The sequence below is a fragment of the Passer montanus genome, unplaced genomic scaffold (genome assembly GCF_014805655.1).
Source record: "Passer montanus isolate IOZ18808 unplaced genomic scaffold, ASM1480565v1 scaffold5, whole genome shotgun sequence".
NCBI lineage: Eukaryota > Metazoa > Chordata > Aves > Passeriformes > Passeridae > Passer > Passer montanus.
The window spans coordinates 8107154-8133499 of record NW_024369929.1 but is presented as its reverse complement, the minus strand read 5'-3'; the positions used below and the strand labels follow the sequence as shown (position 1 = coordinate 8133499).

The 26346-nt window shown below is 39.9% G+C and overlaps 2 protein-coding genes across 2 annotated transcripts; one reads left to right on the top strand and one right to left on the bottom strand.

Moving 5' to 3' along the window:
- Positions 1-286: 286 nt before the first annotated feature.
- On the bottom strand, positions 287-9306 carry BLOC1S6 (biogenesis of lysosomal organelles complex 1 subunit 6). The gene is made up of 6 exons (XM_039723004.1): positions 9272-9306; positions 5783-6030; positions 4796-4940; positions 3646-3733; positions 2964-3050; positions 287-2213 (listed from the first exon to the last, which is right to left on the bottom strand). The coding sequence occupies exons 1-6, from the start codon at positions 9304-9306 to the stop codon at positions 2094-2096; spliced, it is 723 nt and encodes a 240-aa protein (XP_039578938.1). The 3' UTR covers positions 287-2093.
- On the top strand, positions 9244-25614 carry SLC30A4 (solute carrier family 30 member 4). The gene is given in 7 exon segments (XM_039723003.1): positions 9244-9810; positions 14553-14699; positions 19540-19721; positions 19724-19834; positions 20134-20239; positions 22494-22628; positions 23266-25614. Coding segments are annotated over 7 exon segments (1227 nt in total). The 5' UTR covers positions 9244-9419; the 3' UTR covers positions 23421-25614.
- The last annotated feature ends 732 nt before the right edge of the window (positions 25615-26346 follow it).

The window sequence follows — 26346 nt, the reverse complement described above, 5'->3', positions numbered from 1 at the left end:
TACTCCTTTGATTGGAAATTATTTCAAGTGCTGAAACCTACCAAAGTTCAAAAGTATAAATTTCTATGAATTTCTTAGAATTCTCTAGTTTTAGTTAAAATAGCCATGATTTTTTTTGAAACAAAACAAAACAAAATCCCAAAAAACCACAGTTCTTTGGAAAAAAAACACACAGTTCTTGACAGAGAAAGAGAATATGACTTGACACAGTAAACTGGATTCTATATGAGGGCATACAAATCAAGAAATATCAAAGGAATTAAATTCTGGTTTGGATACTGAGGCATCCAGTTTCATGTTATTGTTTAATGAGAACAGTTTTAATTCCCAGAATCTGATTGTGAAATTACATTACAAAATAAAATACTTAGACAACATTTAGTTATGTACATTCTGCTCCAAAAAAATGGACTGTGGAAATTCTTTACATTTCTCTTAGAAATACATACAAACCACAGCAGAGGCCAACAATCCACTGGCAATTAATAGCCATGAGTCAACTTTGGGGAAAAATACCTGGGGAAAGTTTTCATCTAATACTGCTTCACTGAAAGCATTTCAGTGTCTCTTCAGACTGCTTGAAGTCCTTTGCTCTCCTTGCCCCAAAACATTATCCCAGTTTACCTTGCATGATGCCTGAGTACTTGTTAGAGTTCATCTTTCACAGAAAAAGATGTCAAATATTAAGAACAGGAAATTAGGACTTCAGAAAATGACAATACAGAAAGTCCAGGCAGGTGCACACTGTGTGAGTCATCTAAAACAGAAGGAAAATAAAATTGACTGTGCCCCTGTGATACATTCCTATATGTATTTTTTGGAAAACTTTACATAGCTTGCCCTTTATCTTACTTCAAAACACATCATTTACACTATTACTTAAAAAGAAACAGATATACCTGAAAAGAAACATAGTTATAAAAGAACTAGTTTGTTAGACTGTAGGAACAAATAATTTAAAGCTAATCTAGACAATTTGTACATTCATTTGAATGGGGGTTCACACCAAGTGCTGCAAGATAGGAATTACATTCAGAGAAATGGATATCAACCTCCATTCCAAATTACTCATCAGTAATCACACCAATAATCATTAATCTGGGTGAGGACTCTTATAAAAAATCTCTTAGGTAGCCCTGAAGTGCAAATGATTCATTTGTTAAGGAAAAAACAATAAATGCAGCAGTTTTCCTACAGGTGGCTGAATTTCACATGAAGTGGAAAATTTTAGTTTTGGTTATGTTTTATTTTGTCACACAAGATAAAGAAATTACAACTTCTAATCCCACAAAAATATGCTTAGACCACACAAGTCTTCCTAATAAACCATTATAGAGCAACAGTTTCCAGGTTTGACTTAAATGTTTGTGGAAGCACAAATTCATTAATCTTTGCATTGCGCACACATCAATTTTGACAATCTTTTAGTGTTCTGCTTCTCCCCTGCCAATCATTTCAGTTGGGAACTTATTCAGAAGTTACTTTAAAACTGTTCTTAAGTAACTTGATGACAAAAAAAAAAAAAAGATTGCTGCAATGAAGGGAACTTTTAAGCAAATAAACTGTTATTTTCTTCAGTTCTTTAGAGATGGACCAAAATAAGGCTGCACAAGAAATCAGTATTTAAGATCAAAGACAGATCCCAACTACATGAAACAAAGCAGTTTCAGAGAAAATGTAGACACTGAAGTCTGGTGATGAGAACTGAACTTTAAGAAGTTCTCTGCATTTTGTCTGAAAAACATGTGCCAGTCATCAAATCTCTCAGAATTCTAAACACCGAAAGAACAGAAGAAAACAAAAATGGATAGGTACTTAAAACTATGATGCCTAGTTCTCCTATATACATATACATATAAAAATTAACTTACATTATAATATCAAACTGCATAGCATTACAAAAGAAGGCAACTTGAATGGCTGAAATTAAAAACTGTGAATGTTACCAACTCTATTATTACCATTCTGGAATTTATAATGCCATAGAGTATACTGTTGCTGGCAACAGCTATAGCCCAGCTTAAGCAAAGTCTGCCTTAATTCCAGTGAATGTAGAAATCATTAATTCAGACAAGTTGTTGCATGCCCTGTTTTCAGGTCCTCTTTGCAGGTTTTGCTGTTAACTGTTTCTCTCTTTCAAGTTCCTTCTCACGTTGCTGCTCTCGTTCCAGTTCTTCCTTCTGCCTCTTTTGTTGCAGCTTAAGTGCTCTTTTCTAAATAGACAAGAAAATAACTGTAAGTTTTACACATATATTTAAGTTGAAGCAACAAACAAAATCCCTCCCATTCTGCCTCTCTCCAACACACCCCTCCTTATGACTGAATGTAGCATAAACTGTTCATTTTTGCTTCATCCCTCCCAATTTTGGCTTACTGTTCAAACATGGGAAGCTTGTGATCAACACTGGGAAAACACAAACTGGAGCCCCTTCAGTCTCACTGAAGTTATCCTTTGGGTATACCTGACAAGGCTCTTACCATACAATTTACTGCCTCCAAGAAACAATTCTCTTGTTGACACACTGACTGATCTTGCCAGAATGCAACCAGGCTGTCTATACAGCATGAAATCAGTGAACTTATGCCACTGTTAATGGTACATTAAACAGAAGGAGAAATTCTTACATTGGTGACAATCTAGTTTCCATTGAAATGAAACTGAAACAACAAAGAGAACTGCTTGGAATGGAGTGGACTAAGCAACAGAACAAGCATGATTCTTACACCACCTAAACATGAAGATTACACTGAAAGTGTAGTTCAGATGTGTAATATTCTTGAGCACCATTAGGAGCAAGTGAAAGGTTAAACACATACATGGCTTGGAGCTACTGAAAACATAATATTAAGATAAAATTCTATTTTAATCAGAATTTTCAGTATGCATCCAAAACAAAAGTTGGAAGTCAATAATACATAAGCAAGTATCTGTATTGGAAAGTAAAAATATTTATCCCACTTACTTTTAACTTTGATGTCTTCTCATGCAGCATCATCATTTCATTTCTAATATTCACTAATTTGTTGTGATAGTGTTTAGCTTCTGAAAACTTAAAAATCGTAACTGTTAAAGCATTGACTGTCAAGTTAGAACAGTTGTTTTATAAAGCTACACAGTAAAATAGCAATCAAAACCAGTGATTACCAGAACAGTTTGATAATGGCAAACATGTTCAAGTTTATATACAAAATTTACATGTCACATATATCAATACAGAAAACTACTACATCTCAACAGTTACACACAGTAATCTACTGAGTTAAGATTCATGAAACAGAATAAAAATATTACAACTTTATGCACCATACAGGAGTGTTTCATGCTCCATTCCTGCTAGTCTGGGGAGGTGCACAGAGCCTATGCTGGAGTCTCAATCCTACTGAAAAAATGTGTACATCTGCTTTGGCTGCTGGCTTTGAACAGCCAGTCCCACCAATGCTGCCTGGCTGAGCCTGCACTCTCTTCCCAAAGCCCTTCTTATTCAGGGAAACATGCTGGTTCCCACCCTCTCCAGCATTTTGTCCCTAAAATCTGAACTGGTTTTCTTCCTGTAGGTCATTAAGAAAAAGACAAGAGCTGCTAGGAATGCTTCAGCAAGAAAATCTATGCTAATCTAGAATTTAAAAGGCATTACTGATACTTACCAAAGCATTAATATCAACAATGGAGTTACAGTCTTTGAATTTTGAAATTTCTTGTTCTAATGTTTCCAGCAGTACCACTTGGTTCTGTCTAAAACAAAAAAAGATGCATAAACTCAAAGTAAAGCACCACATATGCTTTTCAACCAGGCCTTTAAACAGACTTTTAATCAAAACAGTAGCAATATACACTTCCCAAAACCAGATTCCTCTTATACATTGCTAGGCAATGTCAATAAAAACCTGAGTAAATGACTTTAGAAAAATCCAGCTGCTATTTATTGCACAAATTTAGCTGGTATCATACAGCACATGGATATCCAGGATAAATATCCCACAGACCCTGAAGAGGCACTCTCCAGGCTGCAGTGGCTGACTGAAGGAAGAACAATTAGCTCTTGACTTTCCACTTGGGTGCCTCTGTGTCATGACACAGGACTAAGTTATTTCTGTACAGAACTCGTGTGGACTCTGGTGATGATGAAGGATCTCCATCCCACACAAATCAGCTCAAGTCTTTCCAGACAAAGGCTGTCCTTGGCAGGAGCACAACCACATCATGCATAGTGAAACCCAAACTAAGGTACCCTGCAAAACCTGAGGTGGATCTGTGTAAAGCTCTCTCCAGTATCTCTGTATCCATGGCAGATCTGATCTGCATTTGAAATCAGCTACTCTTGGTCATCAGTGAGGTATCAGTGTACAAAGAACTCCTATTTCTTTAGCTCCTTACTTATGTTTTTCAAGTGTTTTGCAGTATGGTTTAGAGAATGAACAATAAACAATATATCTCACTACAAGCTTCCCTGAATACAAACTGCATGTTTCCAAGCAAAATAAATCCAGCTTTTAGCACACTTTTCCACTACAGAAGTGAATAAGCATTTAAGAAACCTAGGTCTTCTGCTCTGCCTGGCTTAGGGGATTTTACTCTTCTAGTGTTACACATTCCTCTTCTGTGCTCACAGGCTACACTGCAGTTTATACACCCCCTGGTACTCCCACAGATCACTGAATTATTCAGGCTGCTTGAGTCAGGATACAGAAATGCTGATAAACTATATTCCAGTTAAAAGGAGCTGGCACATTGTATTGAAAAGAGCAGCAAACCAAGGATGCATGTGTATGAAGCTGGTTTCAAAAATCTGCTCACGTAAGTTCCTGCAGTGCTGATTTTGATCGCTGAAGATCAGGCAGATAGTGGGAGATCAATCCTTCAGTTAGCTGCTCCACAGCTTTCTCATCTATTAAAGGCAGATCTTCTACAACTCCTTCATCTGGAGACGCATCACTGGGACCTACACCACAGAACAGCAAGGCTGAGTATAGTGTGACAGGTCAGCACACACTTCAAGTTTCTCCTAGAGGAACTATATGTTCCTTTTCAAAAAATGAAATGCATTAGAACACAGTAAAATTCTCTGCACTTTTTGAACTAAACTGGACTTTTGTCTTTTTTCCTCTTCTTTATTCCTCCCTTATTCTCATCCCTGTATCACAATCTTCCTGGTAAACCCTTTTATGTGAACTGCAGCAGAACAGAAAGAGGGAAATATAACTGTTCCATATATATCTTAAAACAAAAATTTAAAAAATTGAGTACTCCAGGCTACTGAAGGAAAAAAAAGGGTAACATCAGTGTTCTGATTATGTATCAGGAGTACCTAAACATTAACAGCCCCCAACCTTTGCTTTCAAAGTCTGGGAACAAGCTAGGCTATGAAAGGTCTTTGCCTGTCACTCAAAACCCCAAGAGTTCACGGTGAACTCCAAGAACTGAGCTTCACAGCCTGTAAGATTCGTATGGGCACGCTACGATTGTTTTTTGTCTGCTCGTGGAAGATAAAACCCTCTACCCTGCAGGCCCCGCACGGGAGAGAGCGATGAGCTTCACAGCCTGTAAGATTCGTATGGGCACGCTACGATTGTTTTTGTCTGCTGGTGGAAGATAAAACCCTTTATCCTGCAGGCCCCGCACGGGAGAGAGCGGTGCGGAGGCAGCCCCCGGCCCCGAGGGAGCCCGGCCTGACACCGGCTGTGGCGGAGCCTCCGGGGCGCGCCCTGCTCTGTCCGGGCCCGCCGGCGGCTCCAGCCTCTCCTCGCACCCGCGTCCCGCCCGGCCCGGGCTCCCCTCACGCACCCAGCGAGCGCCCGGGGGCTGGCGGTGCCCGGCGCTCCTTCCTCCGCTCCCCTCCGCTCCCCTCCGCTCCCCGGGGCTGCCGGCTCGCCCGGAGCGGTGGGAAGCCCCCCGGCCCCGGGAGCAGCCGCTGGGCCGGGCTGAGCCTGGACGCGCGCGGGCTCCGGCCCCGCTGGGTGCCGGCCCTGAGCGGCCCGGCCTGGCGGGGACAGCGGCTGCCGGGCGGGAGCGGCACAGCGCAGCCCCCCGAGCTCCAAAACAACTAAAAACACCGTAGGTGCCCTTTCTTAGGGACATCCTTGCTCTTGTATTTTATAGATCTGGATTCTCCAGAAACCGCGCAGACTTTACGCTACTTGCAGATTTTGTTTCTTGGGAAATTAATAATTAGCTTTTGTGTACGTGTCTGTCTGTGCATCTCCCCCAACAGTGTGCAAGAGCAGTAATAACTTGACACAGAATCTCAGAATATTCTGAGTTGGAATGGCCCAGAGGGATCATTAAGGGGATCACTTAGGCAAGTGGCCCATATGGGGATCAAACTGCCACCTTGGTGTTATCAGCACCCTCCATAACCAACTTGCAAGTATATATATTCTTTAATGAAAATCAGTTTTGTATGGGAGGAATTTATATTTTTTTCCTCATTAACCTACAGAGGTCTTTTCAGGAAATGCAGGTGCAACTATACAATAACTAATGAAGAACCACTCAGAAAGTTTGGTTTTTTTTTTAATACAGTATTTTAATGTATCCCCAGATCTTAATGATTAAATTCAATTCAGGCAGTTCCCCTAATGCTCTTCAGAAACAGATCAAGGCAAAAAAGGGGCTTTTGAGGTGATCTGTCAGCCTTAAAACTAACATTTCTAACTGCAAGATTGTTGCAAATTCATTTGCATTTTTCTTCATATGCATATTCTAATTAACTTTTGTTCACAATTATGTCACTATTCCATCATCAGATTAAAGACTTATCAATTTTTCTGCTTTTTTAAAGGAGCAAAAAGAGGAAAGAGTTAATTAACTCAAGCAGACTCCAATTCTTAATTCCAACTGGTTAGCAATTTTACTTAAAAGTTTCTTTTGGTAGGGAAGAAAACCCACAACTTTTGTTGAAAGTTTCACTGGGAAAGACTGTGCAGTTTCCAGATGGAATTTCTAGTAAGAACAAGTGAGATAATGACTCTGAAATAGTCTCACTTGAGATGTGGGAGTTTCAGATTTGTGCTCATGCTTTGCCTGTTCCAGGCCTTCCCACGTCTTGCAGAAATAGACTAAGGATTGGAATAGAAAACTGGTATCTGGTTTTCTAGACAAATTAAAATTTAACTGTTTGTCAACCCAAGTGTTCCAAAAAAGAGAATGACAGAAAACTTTCTTGTTCCTTTTCTTTTGCAAAATGCCCTCTGTTTCACAGCAATTATTTCCCAAGTGCTTATGTTTGTAATACTGTTAACACCACATAATTGTGTTCCATTTCATGTTGTAGCAACTGTGTTCAGAAACCTTTAATGGACACTGTCACATAGGCATTTTGGATTTTATTGTTTGCAACTGATTTAAGCAGTTACATCTGTTGTAACGGTGCCTCACCCTAGAAATGTGAGTGAAAATGGAGTTAAGTTAGCTTGAATTGTATAGCAAATAGGATGTTTTAAACCATCAGCTTTGGAGGTGCCCCGTGACTTCAGGGATGACAACATGAAAAGGAAATACTTCACATTAATAGGTAACCTCTTAGAGACTCCCTGTCCTCATTATGTAAACGAGACTATAGACAGAGCAGAGCCCTGGCTGTTACAGTGAAGAAATTGAGTGTATCTGGTACAAACAGTTCTGCTCACCAGAGGCTCATCTTTCCCATGTACGAGCTGGTTCTTGACAACACGTCTGGTCTCAGCTATTCAGTAAAAGGTGAGCTGGCAAACCTTGGTGCACTGGTTTAGTGTGTTAGTCCCCCCAGCTAAAACCCTTCCTCAGTGCTGGGAGTTTCTGTTCTGTAGGAGTGGCAAAGCTCCAGCTAAAGCCCAACATCTTAAGACAGTTTTAAACGCAGTTCTTTTGGTGCCTCCTGGCTGCTCATGCCTGTGTGTCCTTCACTCTGTGCTGGTACAAGTGGTGAAACTCTTGAAACACAGAGTGAGTTAAATCATGCAGAGAGAACAGAAACATCAAAAATGGGTGAACTGGAACACAGCTGGGAGCACTTTCCTAGGCAGCAAGGCTGGCTTAACTGGTTCCCATCCTTGGCTGCTCATGCTGACTCCCACGCTGTTCGCTGCCCCCTCGTTGTCATATGGATGTCTCTGCGAGTTGAGATCATGCAAGCAGTCTCAGTTACACATACAAATATATCCAAAACCCTCCCAACATGCACTGTTTAATTCTGACCCATTTCAGGGACTCAGTTTGTTGTCTGGCCCCTGAACAATTGTGCTGGTAACAATGCTGGGGAATCATGAGGTGGGTAAAAGGGCAGGAGATGGCACCACTTTAGCCACTTGAAGAAAAATAACCTGAGATTCACGCTCAGGAAAACAGCCACATTGTAAAATGGCAAGAGAGCTCAGATAAAGTGTCAAACTGTCTATTTTTGGACATCATTAAGAGAACAACAATAAGCAACCTCCACCCAAGGCCAGTTTACCACAGAGGACTCTCACAGGGCCAGTTCCAAGAAGGGGCTCACTCCCTGTCCTGCAGCATTGCCCTGATGCCTCCCAGAATCTGTGATCAGCCTTTGACCAGAAAAGGAGTGCCCTTCTCCAAAATCCTCCACTTCTATGCAACTCTCCAGTCTTCCCTTGGCAACTTCCTTCAACCCAGCAACAAAGCAAGATAAGTGCCTTCTCTCTGGCAAGGCATGGTTTCCCAGAAATGTTTATGGCTTAGTAAACTGACTGAATACAGTAACAGAATTTGGCCATAGGTACAAACTGATGCAGGACATGTGTAGGCTGAAACTCAGAAGAATTTCAAGTACTCAGACCATGAGGAGCAGGAATAATCTCTCAGAAAAATTAATAAAGGCAAAAATCTATTGCTCTTGTGTTAGAGCACAGCTATGAAAGGAATTCTACAACAGCAGGGTCCCTGAGGTTTGTTTCTCCTCACATCCTTTAAGGAATTTCAGAAAGGCATATGAAACTTCCTATAGCTCTACCTTAACAGTTACTGAAACAATGTAAAGAGCTGTGCCGTGACAGAAGAGAGAAGCAATACAATGCAAACTTCTGCCGTTCAAAATCTGAAGCCAGAGCACGGAACTATGCAGTTCAGGCTTCCAGCGTACTGAACACAGCTTCGTGTGTGTCACGGACCACCCCACCTGCATTGTATGGCTTTGGCCATCTCAGCCTCTGCCTCGCGTGTCATTTACCCACTGAACACAAAGGCACGGAGGGACGGGCACAGCCCCTCAGGCCACCCCGAGGGGCACGCGGGTGCCGCCGCCGCCCCGGCCGGGCCCGTCGCTTCTTTCTGTCCGACCTGCGCGGGGCCCGGGGGGGCGATGTAGGGGACATGCCCTGACGGGACGACGAGCGGTCGGGGCGCCGCCTGCGAGGGCACAGCTGCGCCAGCGGAGCCGCCCGCGGCGGGCCGGCCGCGCCCGGCGAGGCCCCCGAGCGCCGCCGCTATGGCTGGGGCCGGGCTCTGGGCGAGCATCAAGTCCCTGCTAGGGAGGAGCGAGGACCCTCTGTTCCTGAACGACTCCAGTGCCTTTGACTTCTCGGACGAGGTGGGGGACGAGGACTTCCCCAGGTTTAACAAGCTGCGCGTGGTGGTGGCGGACGACGGCTCGGAGGCGGCCCCGGAGACGCCGGTGAACGGGGCGTCCCCGGGGCTACCGTCCGACGACGAGTCCCTGCTGGACCGGGACATCGCCCTGCGCAGCGCCCGGGCCGGCCGGCCGGACCCCTGCAGCGGCTGCAGCAGCCGGCGGGAGCGCTCCAAGCAGAGGAAGGTGAAGAAGCGCCTGACGCTCGCTGCCCTGCTCTACCTCCTCTTCATGACGGGGGAGCTCATAGGTGAGTCGGGGGCCTGCTGTGCCGCCCCTCCGGCACAGTACCCCGCAGCTTGTTAGGCTGCTGGGGCCTTGGCTTTGAACCATCGGTCCTTTAGAGAGACCAGAGAGATGAGCTGCACGTGTAGAGAGGGAGAGGGAATAAAGTCCACCTGTATTTTCCTTGAAAGAATTTGCAACTTTCCTTACCTGAATCTATCATCAATTCCCCGAAATGGCATAAAATATACAAATTTTTCTTTGTCTAGTGGATTTTTAGTTGTTCTTGGTAAGTTTTTGAGTTGTTTTTAACAAAGGAGAAGTGGCATGAACAATTTCAATAGCAGTATTTTTTAATCAACGCCCATAAAATCTTGTTGTGTTTGCAACAAGAGAAGAAGAGGAAAATACCGTTTTAAATGCGACATTTACCATAATAATGAAAGCAATACGGGGGTATTTGTCCTTATTCACCAGATACAACAATACGCACTATTACTGCTCACTAAAAAGACAAGTCCTGAGCTATCAAGGGCAATCCAGTGGAGACATTACTCCCTCGAGAACTTCTTGATGTCCTGCTGTGCTCTGGGCTAGCATGTGCTCCATCCAGACATAAATCATATCAGCACAGGCATTTAAAGTGACAGTTATTTAACACTTCCTGCTACAACATATAGGAATACCAAGTAGTTACATTAAATTATTTGTGGGTTTTGTTAGTACTTACAGAACTATAGTGGGGTTTTTACCTGAAAATGAGTTCCCGTATGAGCACCTGATTGTTTGTCAGAAGAATGAACGTATTTGCTCAAGTTCAGCTTTTATTGCTCCCTCCTGATGGCTGTGCTGTGCAGGATGAGGAGAACCTGTGCATTATACAGCAACATTATACAACTGTGCTTTATCAAATAGGCTACAGCAGCATGGACTTGAAATAAAATGTGTGTGTCCTTGAGATGCATAGATTAGCTGTTAAATGTTATGCCTTTGCCATCGTGTAGTCATTTTTACAAAGTTCAGTATTTATCTGTTAATCTCTGTTCACTTACTGTTGCTATCTGTATTTTGGGTACAGCCATGCCATGCAGTGCAAGTGTCTGTTGGGTGTGACTCAGCCTCCTGAAAAATGCTTTAATGTTCTCATCCACTGTCCCCTGATTTGGAGTTGTGGGGAGCACTGCACAGTGCCAGCACATTGATATGTATGTTGAGCCAGATCTCTCCATAGCAATTAATTGCTTTTAAATTTCTTAAATTTCAACATTCAAGTCTGAATCAGAGCTAATCAGATTAATTATCTGCCATAATTCAAACACACACAAAAATTAAATCATAAAAACTTTCTGGAAGAACAGCAGCGTGGGATCTACATCCTCCTCCTGACTTCTTCAAATTGAGTCAATTGAGTACTTGTGTGAAGTGTGCTCCTGCTCTTGGATGCTTTTGCTAGGACAACTGTGAATCGTGTTCTTAAGACAAATTTGTGCAAGGTGGATAGGGAGCAAAATAATTGCTAGAGGATAACTATTGCAGTTTGTCCTACAGGTGTTAGGGGAAAAAACGCCTACAAGAAATGTTCAGTTTTTCACAGAGAGACCAGAACATTGACTGTGTCTGCACCAGTTTTATTTGGGGCCTTATTTCAGGAATGTGGGTTAATGCAAAAAGTGGTTTTGCCTTTCAGCATGTCTCTGTGTGTGGCTGGTCATTAGTAACACGGCCACAATACATCAGCTTATTATGGCTAAGGCACTATGTGTCAAGCCTGTGGGGATTTGGCTGAATTCCTCCATTTGCCCCGTGCCTCCATGTTTTTTCTCTGGCTGAGATTTTGGTTCAGCATGAACTCAGGTAAATTTGATAAGCAATAGTGTTATATTTTAGGCTTAGACATCCTTTAACATGAGAGTGATGCTAGTTGATTGTATTTGTCTCAGAGTTCTGATGTACACTGAATTTAATTCATCTAAAGGGCCTCTTACTGAATAATGTCTGAGCTGTTGGCAGGTTGATGCTCAAGTCACTGGGAATGTTTCTGTTTGGGGCTTTGGATCTGATCCATGCTGTTGGAGACCTCTCCATAGCAAATGCAGGGACAGCTCTAGAAATAATAGATGTTGAGAGTAAAAATACTCTGATCACTGTCACATCATCTGTTGTTCTTCCTCACAGTCAGGACTTGAGCAGGCTGGATTTGTCTGTACCGTGTCAGTGCTGTACTGTGGACTCGTCCTCCTAAGCTCTGGGTGTTCTGTTTCCAGCCATATTTCATTCTTTGGACACAGAATCAGAGCACATCAAATATTTAGGCATCCATCTTCCACAGAGAATAAATAGAGGATTTGGATATCTCTGTAATTCTGTGGATCTTGACCTGAATGACTTGTCATAGGACAAGTGATAATCAGCAGAAGAGTAATTAGAGATACAGCCCCCAAATCCTGGCTCAATGTCCCACCTGTAAATTATTTCAGTCCAGTCCTGTACGTGTCTTTGGTTGGTTTCAAATTTCCAAACTTGATGAATTGATCTGAAGCTCAGGTATTTGGGAAACTCTGATCATGTAGGATATTTCAACTGACTTCCTTCTATGATCTTTGACAGATTTGAGTTTCTAAAAGAAAGGCAGAAGACTCTTATCAGACAATTGATTTTTTCAGTAAAAATCTTTCTGGTGTCTGTTACCAATGACAAGATGAAGGAAATCTTGTTTCAGCAGCTTTTTTTGTGAGATCTTGATTGGCGTATTTTTTCCAAACTCATTACTTCAGCCTATCTGAGTGTTTGTTGCTTAATTTGATGATCAGTTAGATAACAATTTACACTTTGGGGAAACCATTGTGTATCAAGAAATGAAAAACATCTTGCAAGTCCTAGTTAGCTTTTCTCACAGGGTTTTGATGTTTTCAGCTATGTTTAGAGATTTCTAATTGATCATCCATGAGGAGAACTGCTGTCCTTCATGGGTCGCTGAAAACAGCGGTGAGCCATCAAGCTGTCTCTTTGTAAAGGTTATAGATGTCTTTTTTTCCAAGTTGCCAATTGTAGTTAAACAGCCCCTAGGCAGTACCTTTAACCACGTGATGAACTGATACCTTTAGAAACAGAGAACCTTTGATTTCAGGATTTCGTAAATGGCAATTATGTTTTCTTAATCCACATTCTGTGTTATGTTTAGCTTCAGTATCTGAAATCCTTCCTTATACTTTTATTTTGGAAAGCTTTAAAAGTGAGAGGCTAGCTGAAGTGGAATTGACTTTTCTTGGACTGAAGTGATTCTCAAAATAATACATAGGAATCAATATATATACTGTAAATAATGATATATGTAAACTGCTGAACTAAATGTCCTTACATATAAAAATGTATACATATATATTTTTTTTAATTATGGGAGAACACAAATTAATTCAGAAAGGAAAGGCATAACTCATTTTACTCAAAAAGCCGCTGAATCGCTAAATCTTAAGAAGTCATTGCTTTTGAGCTGTGATGGACTTTTGGAGAGTTTCAGCCTCAGAAGAATTTGACGTAGAAAGTTCTGAACAATTGAAGAAAAGGGCTGGAGGAAAGGAGCTGTTTGAAATGTAGTGCATTTGGTAGGTGGCCACAGCACAAACAGTACTGCAGTACTGCTGTGCTCCATGTTTGGCTGGGGAGGAGAGAGAAGCTTTGTCTGCAGGTGTGTACATAAGAACACCCACAGCCACACACACACAGGTTTTTATGACCAGTCTTAAAAGCTATCAGCCAGTTTTGAATTCCCCTTTGCTATTTCCTCTGGTCAGCCTCTTCACTAAGACAATTTTAATTGTACATGAAGATTTCTTTATTTGAAATGTTAGTTGGAGCCTGAAGCCTGCCAAATGGCACACCAGCTGCACACTTTGCTCAGTACAATTTACAGGCTGCATGACAATCTCAAGGTAAAAAGAGAAACCAAATAATAGCTGAGCTGATACTGAAGATTTGATATTTTCTGAGATAATGGGCTTACCTTCAAGCGTATGGGAGACAACACAGGCTGTCCTTGACTCCCCTCTGTATAAGGGATACTTAAATGAGGGGTGCATTGTTTAAATCTCTCACTCATCCAATAGCAGCACTAGCAATTGAATTGGAACAAAGATATTAACCTTTGATCTCAGTTTATTTGTCTCAATGCAGCTCATAATTACAATAAAAAATATGGTAATAAATAACAAAGAAAAATGCTGTATCAGTGAAAGTCATTGTCTGCAATAGATATTGCAAGAACTTACACACTTCTGCCAGGATGGGGAATAATTAAGGTTAAATGATGAAATAATAAAAATAAAAAGGGGACAGGGTAAATTTCCTCGTCATTGAATCTATGGAGTTCTGTTCCTGTTCTGTTATGTCAGAGTGTTGAACAGATGTAGTTTAACAAAAGAATCAGTTGATTAAACACATGTGCAGTAATATGTAGAGAAAAGATACAAAACTGTTTTGGACCTTATCTTGCAAACATTATGCAAGTAGTCTCTGTTAGAATAACAGGAGTGAATCCTTTCTATGTTACTCTTCATAGAAAGCACACTTGACTGCACTTCTAACTATGGTAGCTTTAAATTACAGCATGGCATTTTCCTTGTAAAGGCAAACACCCCTCCATGTTTTGTGGGAATAAGAAGGGCTCTCATATACTATTCTGAAAAGGAATAACTGTAAGCTATGCAAGAGGATATTATATAAAATAATTAAAAATGTCATGTGTCCTGACTTTTCCTATTATGTTTTCAGGTGGCTATGTTGCTAACAGTCTAGCAATTATGACAGATGCACTTCACATGCTGACTGACCTTAGTGGTATTATTTTGACCCTCCTCGCTCTCTGGCTGTCTGCAAAATCTCCAACAAAGAGGTTCACTTTTGGATTTCATCGCTTAGGTATGTAGCTATCAGATTTTGCTGTTAAAGAGTATTTTAAGCAAAAACTTAGAGTACCTAATTTTAGAAGAACAGGTAGCTAGAAAGAAAGCAACAAACCTAAGAGTTGCTTTAACTGACTCTCAGTGTCCTTTCACTGGCTATTGGGGATACACTGCATAGGTTGTATTGCCACAAGTGAATAGATTAAAAACAAACTTGGCCTAAAGTTTGACAAAAGTTTGATGTCAGAATTTCATTCACTGGGAGCAGGGCAAGTCTCTCCATTTCTGTGGAACTGGCACTTAGCAGATTGAGTTAAATTCTCAATGCTTGATTCCATCTTGAAGAGGAAGGCTGGGCAATTGAATTCATGGTGACATTGTTGGTGCAGGAGCTGTGCATGTCAGCCCGTGGTTGTTCACAACAGATTATTGCCAGTGCCCAGGATTTAAAAAATCTTGTTGACTTCAGCAGAATTGTGATACTGGAAAAAGGTCCTATTCAATGTGAAAAATTACATTTTAATCCACAACTAAGAAGTTATGTAGAACATATTATTAGAGAGCTCTGCCCTGCCAGAACTCGTATAAATCAGTATTCTTCTTGCATTCCCCAAACCACAGAAAGCTGAGGTCAAAATGCCCTTTGGTTTGCAAAATAAGGCAAATTACTTAACCTCTGCCCAGTTTAGGTGTCCCTAAAAAGATGTTTAAACAGAATTGTGGACTAACCCTTGGAAGAATATTTTCAGGATTTATTACTTCATGTTTGGAAATGTAATGATGATAAAGGGTGTTTTTATGTGGTTGCTAACTGGGTATAATGCACAGCTGCAGGTCTGTAGTCATTTTAGCAAAAACTTCAAAGTATCTTTTTCATGAAATAGATAATTTCTAGTGTCCCAGTTTTCTACCTGTTTTCTGTAACACACTATAGCATACATTTTTCAAGGAATTTCAGTCTTGTGTAGTCATTATTTGCAATTCTTATTTTGGCTGCTAGAACAGCAGCAGAATTCAACAACTCCATCACTCCTTGTCATTTGTCATCAGTTAGTCACTATGCATGAATGCATAACTCTGTACACTAGCTAAGCTCTTTGGGGCTCTAGCAAGAAAGCATTAGCAATGCCAGCATTTCCCATTACAAACTTTTCTTTCATGAAGTTTTAATTTTGTGATAGGAGCTCCTCTGATACTGAAACCTGACCTTGCAGGTATGCCCCTGGCATTTGCTCATGCTCTCCAGAAGGATGTTAGCATTTATACATACTTTAACCCTATTTCACAATAATTTGGGTAGTTTATATGTCTTTGTAACTTTTCTAAAATCAAATAGCACATACCTTGAACGTGCCTAGCTTAAAACGGGATTATCTTAAAAAAATAAAAGGACCTTACTTAACCTGCTCTCCAGAAGGATGTTAGCATTTATACATACTTTAACCCTATTTCAAAATAATTTTGTCTTTGTAACTTCTGTAAAATCAAATAGCATATACCTTGAACGTGCCTAGCTTAAAACAGGGGTTTATCTTAAAAAAAATAAAAGGACCTTACTTAACTATTAAAATATTACTCAGTTCTGTAAATTTTCACTGACTTTTCAATTAATGTGAAAGAAGAAATCCCTGAGGACTCCTGCCACCTCATTTTCTGTAATATTTTTTCTTTCCAGTTTACTGCCAGGAAAAATACTAGTCAAATACTAGCCAGACTGATCCAGTGGTGGTCCATGGGCCAAATGTGGCCCATAAAATTGGTCTGTACTTCTCTCTAGGAGCAGCTACAGGGAGCAGCCTCTCAGTTCTGCAACAATTGCTCCTCCTTTTCTGCTCCCAGTGCCAGCAGGTGGTCAAAGAGCAGAACAGGTTGTGGAGTGGAAATACATGAAACCCACCTGGAAGCAGCCCTGAGGAACCCACTGTAGCTGACCCTCCTTTGGGCAGGACTACAGTTTCCAGGGGTTCCTTTTTCCTTCAGCCATCCTGCATGAGCAGCAGCAGTGCAGCTCTGTGGATGAGCAGCAGGAGAGCCTGGGCCTGGGAAGAAAAGTTTCTGTGCTGCAGGAAGGAAGGGAGTCAAGGCTTTGCCAGGGACCCCCAAAGTACAGAAGATGGAATGGTTCAAAATTACTATATACTGTCTTTTTAAAAATCACATTTGTGAAATTTATTTGCCTGATTTTAAGCACCCAGTCTGAATGCTGTGGCCTGAGGGCCCAGTTTCACACATCAGTGAGTGCTGGCAATGGAACAAAGCAGTTTCTAGGGTATATCCTTGTTGTAACATATTTTTTCAAGTAACCTATATGTAAGAAGCTTGTCAGCAAATAATGTCAGTTTAACAATAGTTTAAACTTCACAAGAGAGATGTTAAAACATGTCAGGATGTTAAAAGTAGGGTACAGATTGGGCATCTGTCACAGAAGAATATGTGGATTATTTGTTTAAAGCTGGGGATATGTGCAAGAACTGTCTCATCACTGACCTGCTCTGTTAAGTTTTAAGATAATCCATACATTCAGTAGGCATGAAAATGTTCTAATGAACAATATTTCTGGTACTTGTTATCATTTTTATTGCAGAATGAATTTTCAGATATTCCCATAAACATGTCTTGTAAAAGCAAGAGACCTGTTAGTTGTCTAGTCAAACTCCAGAAGGAAGTTAGAACTAATTTTCATTTATTTGAATTCTCTTTGAATTGATAATATAGAAGTTCTATGTTCAGTTCTATTCCATTTTCAGTTGTGAAAAGGAAGCTGACAGATTCAGGAATAGGTTAGAAAAGTGAAGACAAAATAATGGAAACTGCAGTCATGTTGAAGAAGAATTAAATTCTTGAAGCCAAAAATAGTTCAGTTTCCCCACCAAGTGCAGATACCTCCTTTTCAGCAAGACACTGAGCAGATTTAAGCATAGATATGGAACCTGGCACTCATCCATTGCTGCAGAGACAATGTTAGTAATGACAGAATCAGCCAGTCCACTGAGACTGTGCACAGTTCATTTCACAAGAAGGGAGAGATCTCAGCACAAATCTACAATGCTGACATGACAGTGACTCTGGAAGAAGTTTTCTGCAAGGAAAACACTGGTTTGCATTGCAGAAAACATGGGTTTAGATTGTAAAAGCACACTATATTATTTCTCTGGTAAATGCTAATGTGCTGTGGCTTCACAAGTTTTTAAAAAAGAATTCTGTAAAACCTTCTAAGCAATGTATTGTGTATTTTTAGGACTGTTGCCCTGAATAATCTGCTAGCTTTGTAAAGATAATTTCTATTTCTGTGGATATTTCCAGGATTTTCAAGTTGCTCTGAAATCATCTCAGATGATGACAGTTGACTTTCAGAGCCTTGTTACTGCCTGGTAATGCTGTTCCTCATCCAGGCATTGACACACTACCCAGCACCTGAATGTGTTGGTGTGAGTTTCTTCTCCCATAATGATGCTAATAGTTCAGTACATGGATCAACTGATTTTGGTGACATTAAAATGCTGATATAGCTGCATGGGTTTTTTTCTGTAATACTCAATAAATAAAATTAAAACATTTCTCTGTTAGAGAAGACATCTGCAGTAACCCAAGTTCTACTGCAGGCTGACAGATTGAAAGCAGAGGAAGAAGAGAGGCAATTCTCAGATGAGTATTCCTAGAGCTATGGTACAGCCAAGGGCAGAATTTTGCCCTTACTGGGGAATAAATCAGGGCAACATGTGTGGAACTAGGGGGAAGAACAACCATTACAACTCCAAATAAATTAATTCCACCTCTGATCTTTGAGTTCACAGAGGAAGGCTGAGATCCCAGTGATCCATCTGGCAAGTGACAGTAATGAGCATTATGCATAATGATTACAGATTACTCAGGCATGGCTGCAGATTTATATGCAATACAATGGAGCAAGCATTAAGTTTTTCCCAGGGCTTTTTGTAAAGCCCTGTATTAACTTGATTATAACTGTCTTTAACTGGGCTAATGTTTTCTCTGCCAGCTGTGTTGCCTTTTTTTTTTTTTAACTTTCAGCTGCTGCAGACGATAGTTTTCAGAATATGAAGCTAGAGGGTAAAAGTACATTTATGATAAAAGCAATCTAGTGGCCCATTTGGAAATACCTATATTCTTTATAGTAGGACCTTAAAACTGTAGTGTGGACTCATCCTTCCCAGGGTTTGTGTGCTATTACCAGCACAATTTCATGACTGGAGTACTGAGGCAGCACAAAAGTCCTGACCTATAAAATATTTATCCATGTTTACCTCCCATCAGAACAGGAACCTCGTAGAGAACTGTAACCACTTTACACAGATGTAAATGGCAGCAGAAACCATAGGATAATGAAATAGTAGTTTTTATTAGTTTTCTAATTTTTATCTTTCTTTAGATATATGTTTCTTTTTGAAAGTCTCTGCTGATCAGATAAAGTTCCTATGCCACAATAATGGTCATAATGCTCTTGCTTTTTGTGAAATAATATGTGGTAAATGATATTAGATAATGTTAGAGCAGCATATCACAGCACTACAGAAACTTACATTAAGCAAGCCTTTGTACCTGAAATCTGCCTCAGATAACATTTATGAACACATTTGTCAAGGAGCTTAAGAGTATCATGTGTGACAAGTTTGTACTTGTTAGATTTCTTTATCTTTTTGTAATTTCTTCTCCATCCTAAATACAAAAGGCTATATAACAGTAATTTCTAAACCCAGCTTAATACTCTGGACACTTAATCAAGGTTTCCGATATTTGTGGGTAGGCTGATAATATTTGAGATAATTTTGCTGGACCTCTTAATTTTCCCAAATAAGACAAGAAATTACACCAAGTATTACTTTTCAATTATTTGGTTTAAAATGAAAAAACCCTAACAAATCCTCCCCATCCAACAAATCCTAAAGCCTATTTCTTAAAGCATTTCTCTTCTTCCACTTTCAGAATGGGGTTTTTGCTGAATCAATCTGGCCACCTCCACTCCCACTCCCACCCTCACTCTCACGTACCTCAGCCGAGCTCTCCAAGCACAGCCCAGGGCACGGCAGCCACGGGCACAGCAGCCTGGCCGTGAGAGCAGCCTTTGTGCACGCCCTGGGGGACCTGGTGCAGAGCATCGGGGTGCTGGTGGCTGCCTACATCATCCGCTTTAAGGTGAGCAAGGGCCCCTCCTGGAGGCACCGGGGATCTTGGCAGTTCAGCTCTGGTGATTAAAGTCAAAAGGGGCCTGGTTTTGTATGTTATTAAAAATACCTTTTAAATTATATTTTATTGTAAGCTTCATACATCATGCAAAATAAGCAAAACTGTCTCTAGTGCATATATTGTAACTGTTCAAACAAACAAACAAAAAATTAATGAAACTTAGAAGTAACCATGTTTTCTGAGTCACATTTTTGTAAGTGATCTTGTTTTCATACATCCTTTGACATTGTGAAATTTCTCTTTTGCAGCCAGAATACAAGATTGCTGATCCTATATGTACATATGTATTTTCCATACTGGTGGTTTTTACAACAGTTCGAATTCTGTGTGACACGGGAGTTATTATTCTGGAAGGTAAGATCTGTGCCCAGTCTGCAGTACTTTACATGGAAAATACCTGTTTTCTTGACATCATGATCCCCATTTCTATGTGGATTGTACCTGGAGACCTGTCTGTCCTGGTGCTGCTTTAGTCTGGTGGTTCTTTATGGCTCCTGTAAATTGTTGCAGTTTTTGGGCATCTTTGGCCGTGGCCAGAACAACACAAATCCTCTATCTGCACACTCTTTACCATCAGGAGATGTAGATGTGATATGTACAGAACTTTTCTTGTGTGTCTGCAGTGACTCTCAGTTAAATCAAGTGAACATTTGCCCAGACTCAGTTCTACACTCTCACTTTTATTACTTGTACAGTTAAAGTGAATGTAAATGCAGGTAAAAGGAAGCACCAAACGTAGGCAAATGGCTGGACATGTGGTTCATGCCAGTCCTGTCTTCCCCTTTCCTTTTGTATTACTTGTGTGTATCTACTGTTCCCACAGGGGAAGCTGCAAGTTAAGAGTGGTGTAAAATACGGAAAAAAAAGGGAAGAAAAAGCTGAATGTGGGCTGAAGAATCTTATCTTAGGTGACATAGAGGGAAACATGTCAGCAACATCCTTTGCTTTATCACAGCTTACGTGCCAGCTATTACTGCTCTAGTACTAGATCTAAGTACTATTACTTTATAAAGTGAAGATTTTAGGGCTGGGAGAAAAATCCTAGGTTTTAACTGCCCATTCCTAACTGTCTCGTGAATTACCTTTGACTTTACTTTTATTATGTTATGAGGTTAATTCAAGTGCTTTTGCTGTCGCTTAAGATTAAAAAAAAAATCCAGCAAAGTAGAAGTTCACTGAGAAGGCAAAAATGATGACATCACCTGAAGAACCCTCAATTAGCTCCAAGGCAATAGATTTAGCTGAAGAAAACAGATAAAACAAACTAATGAAGTATCAGATTCCAGATGTTTTGTGTTGTAGCTGTTTGCATAGGTATCCCAGTTGTCATAAAAATCTCCAAATTAATGATGTCATTAAAAGTGATGATATGTGGGCTTTATACATGCTAGGGAACTTTTCCAACTCAAATTCCAGGATCTCCAGAGAATGAACTTGCATTTATACTGGAAACCACTGCTGTAACATCAAAGCCCTGGAAGTTGTATCAACTTTTGGTATTAACGTCAGTTTCCTGATTATACTAAGAATGCTAATTAAAAAAATTGAATAGCTATCCAACACAAGCAATGAGATTCTAGCTTTTAATATAGATTTATAAGGCAGAATGGAAGCCCATCACAAGTATGATGTAGATATGAGAATTTAAGTCCATTTTTCCTGGGGGGAAAAAAAAAACCAACTTGCTAGTTTTTTATCAGCTAAATAATTTTTGATGGTCTCCAATAGAAGGAAAATTTTGTTTCATGCGAGACAGTCCTAGACACTGAACTTTAAAATAGATAGTACTGGAAATAACGTAATTTAAGAGACAGTAAGGCACCAGGTTCAGAGAAGTCATGAAAAAAGTCTGAAGAAATTTGAGAAGCAAGTGGCTGAAGTCCTCATAGTATATATAAAGAAACTTGATACAACTAGATGATATGCAATAAAAGCTACTGTAGCATCAAAACTACTCAGGAAGAGTTTATGCAGTACTTGCATTAGTTTTTGACCCAAGTTGATAACCTAAAATTTTGATTTTGCCCTTTGTACAGTAAAAGGATGGTGTTGGTAAGTTAGAGATGCACTGCTGAAAATACCAAAAGGACTTGATCTCTGACTTGCAGAGATGACACTGTAAAATACAGTCCTTGGTGCTGACCACTGCACGTGGATTACTGTAGCCTGTGAACATGATCCAGGTACCTGAAAAGCAGTTTCAGGAGACAGGTCCTAGCTTTTTTTTTTTCTTTTACAAGTTTTTGACCCTAGAGTCTGGCCTAAACGGTTACTAATAGTTAGAAGCTGCAGTGAAATTGTTGACTGCAGTGAAAAGCCGCAGTCAATAAAAGTACATCATTGCAAAGGATCTAATGTTGGCTGTTGCCAGAGTGTGGATTCTGGACAGGACAAATTCCATTGAGACAGCTCTGCAATTCTGTACAACTTCTGTATCCATACCAGGCCCATTTCAATATTATTTTCTGTTGATAACATAGAAGTTACTAATCACTTCCAACAGCACAAATTCTAATTTCTTTGACATTGAGATCTGTTGTGACACTTTAAAGGCTAATGAGACTTTGCAGAAGACAGAATTAATTTTATCTCATGTTTGGTATCACAGGAGTTCCAAGACACTTAAATGTGGATCGCATCAAGGAAGACCTCATGAAAATTGAGGATGTTTATTCTATAGAAGATTTAAATGTTTGGTCTCTCACTGCAGGAAAAACAACTGCCATAGTCCACTTGCAACTAGGTAAGCTGCTGGATAGCATAATTCTAAATTAAATCGAAGTTTAGGAAAAACCCCACCACTTCCTCTTCATATTGTTATTTAGATTGAACCAAGAAAGATCATTCTGGGGAAGGAAAATCTGCTAACTCTGCTTTTGTACAGCAAGGATTAGAACACCTTGGCCAAGAAAGATATGGTGTAAATGAAAACTGTGCAAATAAAGTATATTCATACCCAAATGTCCAATGCAGATTCTTTGGGTAGGGAAAAAACACCAACACAACATTTCTCCTCAGAATTTTTTCTTACATGTCTAGGGAAGGAAAGAGTGAAGTTCTAATGTGGAACAATCTACATACGAAAAATAAATGTTTTGCCAAAACCTGTGTTGATTCAGACATCTAACTATACTATGAATATCAGTTCTTGGTAAGAGAGCTCAGGTTTCTGGGGGAAAGTATCAGACACACACAAGAGTTCTATCAAGAGAGCTGTAAAATGATAGAGAGTACACAGTGACCACAAAAACAATATTAAATTAATAAAGAGTGTGAGCAAAAATAATTCTCATTGGTGACACTGGGATAAGTTTGAGAACATCTGCATTGCTCAGGTTTCTTAAGGAGTGAATTTATTAATTCTTTTCTTTATTTTGCAGTTCCTGGTAGTTCATCTAAATGGGAGGATGTTCAGTCCAAGGCCCGGCAGCTGCTGCTGAACACGTTTGGAATGTACAAGTGCTCTGTCCAGCTTCAGAGTTACAAACAGGAAATGAGCAAAACCTGCGCGAATTGTCAGAGTTCCAGTGCCTAATTTCATATGTTTTGGGAACTGCTGCCTTATTCTTTACCTTGTGTAGTCAAAGACTGAGAGCAATAAATGCAAAATGAAAATTATCCAATAGTAACCATTCATATGTGGATTTGTACCATGGGACATGCAGCAGGGAGAACTGGTGCTGCAAAAAGTGCAGTGGTTGCCCTACAGAACATGTATTTCACTCTCTCTGTTGTACTGGTTTGTTCAATTTATTATGGTTTTGAAACAAAGCTGGGTTTGGATTATTGTTTACAAACTGGAACGTGGCTCTGCAGATACCTCACAAATTACAGTCCAATATTGTCCTTTAAACATTACGTACCACAAAGTACCTGCACTCCAAAAGGAGCATTGGGTATTCAGTATTTCAGTAAAAAGTCTCTAAAGCTGATCATACCAGGGTTGCACAATATATCATGATCCCCAAATTCATTATTCAGTATTTTTGCAATAGTAATTTTCAGACAGTATCTCAAACTATTAACACATACATTAAGTTGGATTCTCATGGAAACTGTCTCTTTGGAGACACTGCAAAACACAGAATTTACTGTACCCAGACCAGAAATTTAGCTTTAATATGGGCATTCAGAGATCCAGACAGGAAGATCCTTGCCCAGACTTCTGGTATTTATCTAGAGACCCAACACTGGATCCAAAGTGTTTTAAGTGATCAGTTATCTTTAATGTGTTTTAGAATAGGATTTATACATTAGAAACAGGTTATTTATTTTACAAAGTTTTGACTTGTAAGAGGAATTTATTATTAATAATCTTGAATGTCTAAACCATCATTTGATTCACATTAAAAGGCCAGTTGATTAGCATGCATTCTAATTGTAATTAATAAATGTCCTGTAATTGATAATTTTTTCCATGATTGTTTTGTTTTAAAAGAAAAGTCAAATGATAGAAGTGATGTTTGACTTGGAAATCCTCTCAAATGCAATCTACAGCTACGTGCACCTAACAGGAAAGTGGGGAGCAGAAGTTTTAGACTTGCACAATTCCATCCATCACAATCTTTGACCTTTTCATCTTTGCTTTGAGCACGGCGTGACAGCATCCTGACAGGAATGCCACTGTGATAGCAGTTCCCACTACTTAGCTTATGGATGAAGCAAAATCCAAGCAAGCTCTGTAACCTGAAGGTGTTGGACAGCAATATCATAACAGCCTACAGCGGCAGAAAGGTCCTTCTGTATCTGCAGAGAGGAGGCAACCTGGAAAGACTGTGTATTCATCTGGACAGCTCAGAGTCCACAGGGTGGAACTGTTTGGCCTCATTGTGGAACCCCCCTGTATTTTGAATGTACCCAAGATAATAAATCTTTACACTAAGTTATCATACACCTACAAGCCCAGATTTAACCTGCTTCTGACGGCATTGGCATTCAAGAAGCTAAGGGAAGCAAGAACATGACCTACAGAGTTCAGAAGAGGGCAAGAACTTGGCTTCAAATATTTTTTGTTTATTCTGTACTTTCACCTTATGCAGAACTTCCACTGACATGAAAAGCAGTTCTCTGTGTGGATCAGAAAGGAAACCTTTTGCCCAGTTACAGTTACTGTGATATTCAGCTGTGAATATTTCAGCTATTTTCTGTTTTGAAACTCACTAGGGTTTCACATTTTCATAAGGCTAATTTGTATCTGCATTTGGTAGTAACAATTTTGGGTTCTTTTCTTCCCTTTTTGGAGGTAGGGGTCACATGATGATTTTTTATTGATGAAAGCAGACAGCACATTGAGAATCTGGACAAAGTGCACATAACACTGGACTGTGTTTGTATCTGTTTGGGCAAGAAAGAGGAACATGGTGTACAGCATGGGAGCATGTGCAGCTGAAAAGCACCACTGTGCTGGGGAAGGTAATGCTGCAATACAAACACTATCATTAATTAAGCCATATCACAGTTCATGAAAAATGTGCATCCCATCCTTACAAACTTACTGGCAAAAAACCACAAACAACAGGTATTTTGCACATACTAATGCTCAAATGGGTTTTAATTAAATTGGGGTTTACAGTTGATGTAATTAAATGTTGAAGTACAGTAGAAATGTATTGTATTTGCAGTTTTTTAATAATTTAGTATACATTTGTTTAATTGAAGAAAAAAGGTGTGTTGTTTTATTGTGGGTTTTATTAAATTGATTATTAAAGTTCACATTGTCTTATAAAACATTTATTTGTATTTCTCTCATCAAATTCTTACAGCAGTCTGATTCTTAGGGCAGCTGTGTTTTGCAATGTCTAAACACTCAGCTTTAACTCAGTTTGCAGATGCTATACAGAGAATTAATTAAGTCTCTGTCTTTAGTCAGAACAATTTAGGACTTGTGATTTCACATGCAATAATTACACTTCAGAAGGTATAAGCTGACAAGTATGGTGAAGGATCATAATAAAGCAACTGGCAAAACATTCCTGAAACCCTGCATTCACCCTTGAGGGGCCCTTGTTACCAAGGACTGGAAGTTCAGAGAAAAGGCAACAGAAGACAAAATGAGAATAAAGAATAAAAGAATCAGTAAATTTTTATAGATACTCCAAGATTGCTTTCAGTATTAGCTTAGAGAAAAGGGGCATTATTATAAATAAGGTCTCATGTTTTTCCAAGCCAGATTATTTAATGTGGCTAAGATAGTTCACACACTCTTACACTATTCTTTTCCTTCTAACAAATCCTCTCCCTGAAGTGAAAATGCATATACTTGACAGAACTTCTTTCTAAACAAAAAACTTCCGAGATTGAAGCGGGTTTCCACAGCCAGTATCCCCGGTTTTCAGAGCTGTGGTGGAATGCTCTTGCTGACTGAACAGATGAAATCCCGAGAAAATTCTGCTACTTCTGAAAGTCCACATTTGGAGAAGGTTTTTCCTTTCTAAATCAGTGATTGTCACCCATCCTTTTCT

Bases quoted from the DNA above. Each gene is read 5' to 3' on its own strand.
- BLOC1S6 (XM_039723004.1), bottom strand. From the start codon at position 9,306: ATGTCCCCTACATCGCCCCCCCGGGCCCCGCGCAG. The intron at 3,734-4,795 runs GTGAGCAGATTT...TTTTTGTTTTAG, and splicing joins TCAGCACTGCAGGAACTTAC to ACAGAACCAAGTGGTACTGC. The intron at 2,214-2,963 runs GTAAGTGGGATA...TTGTCTATTTAG, and splicing joins AGAAGACATCAAAGTTAAAA to AAAAGAGCACTTAAGCTGCA.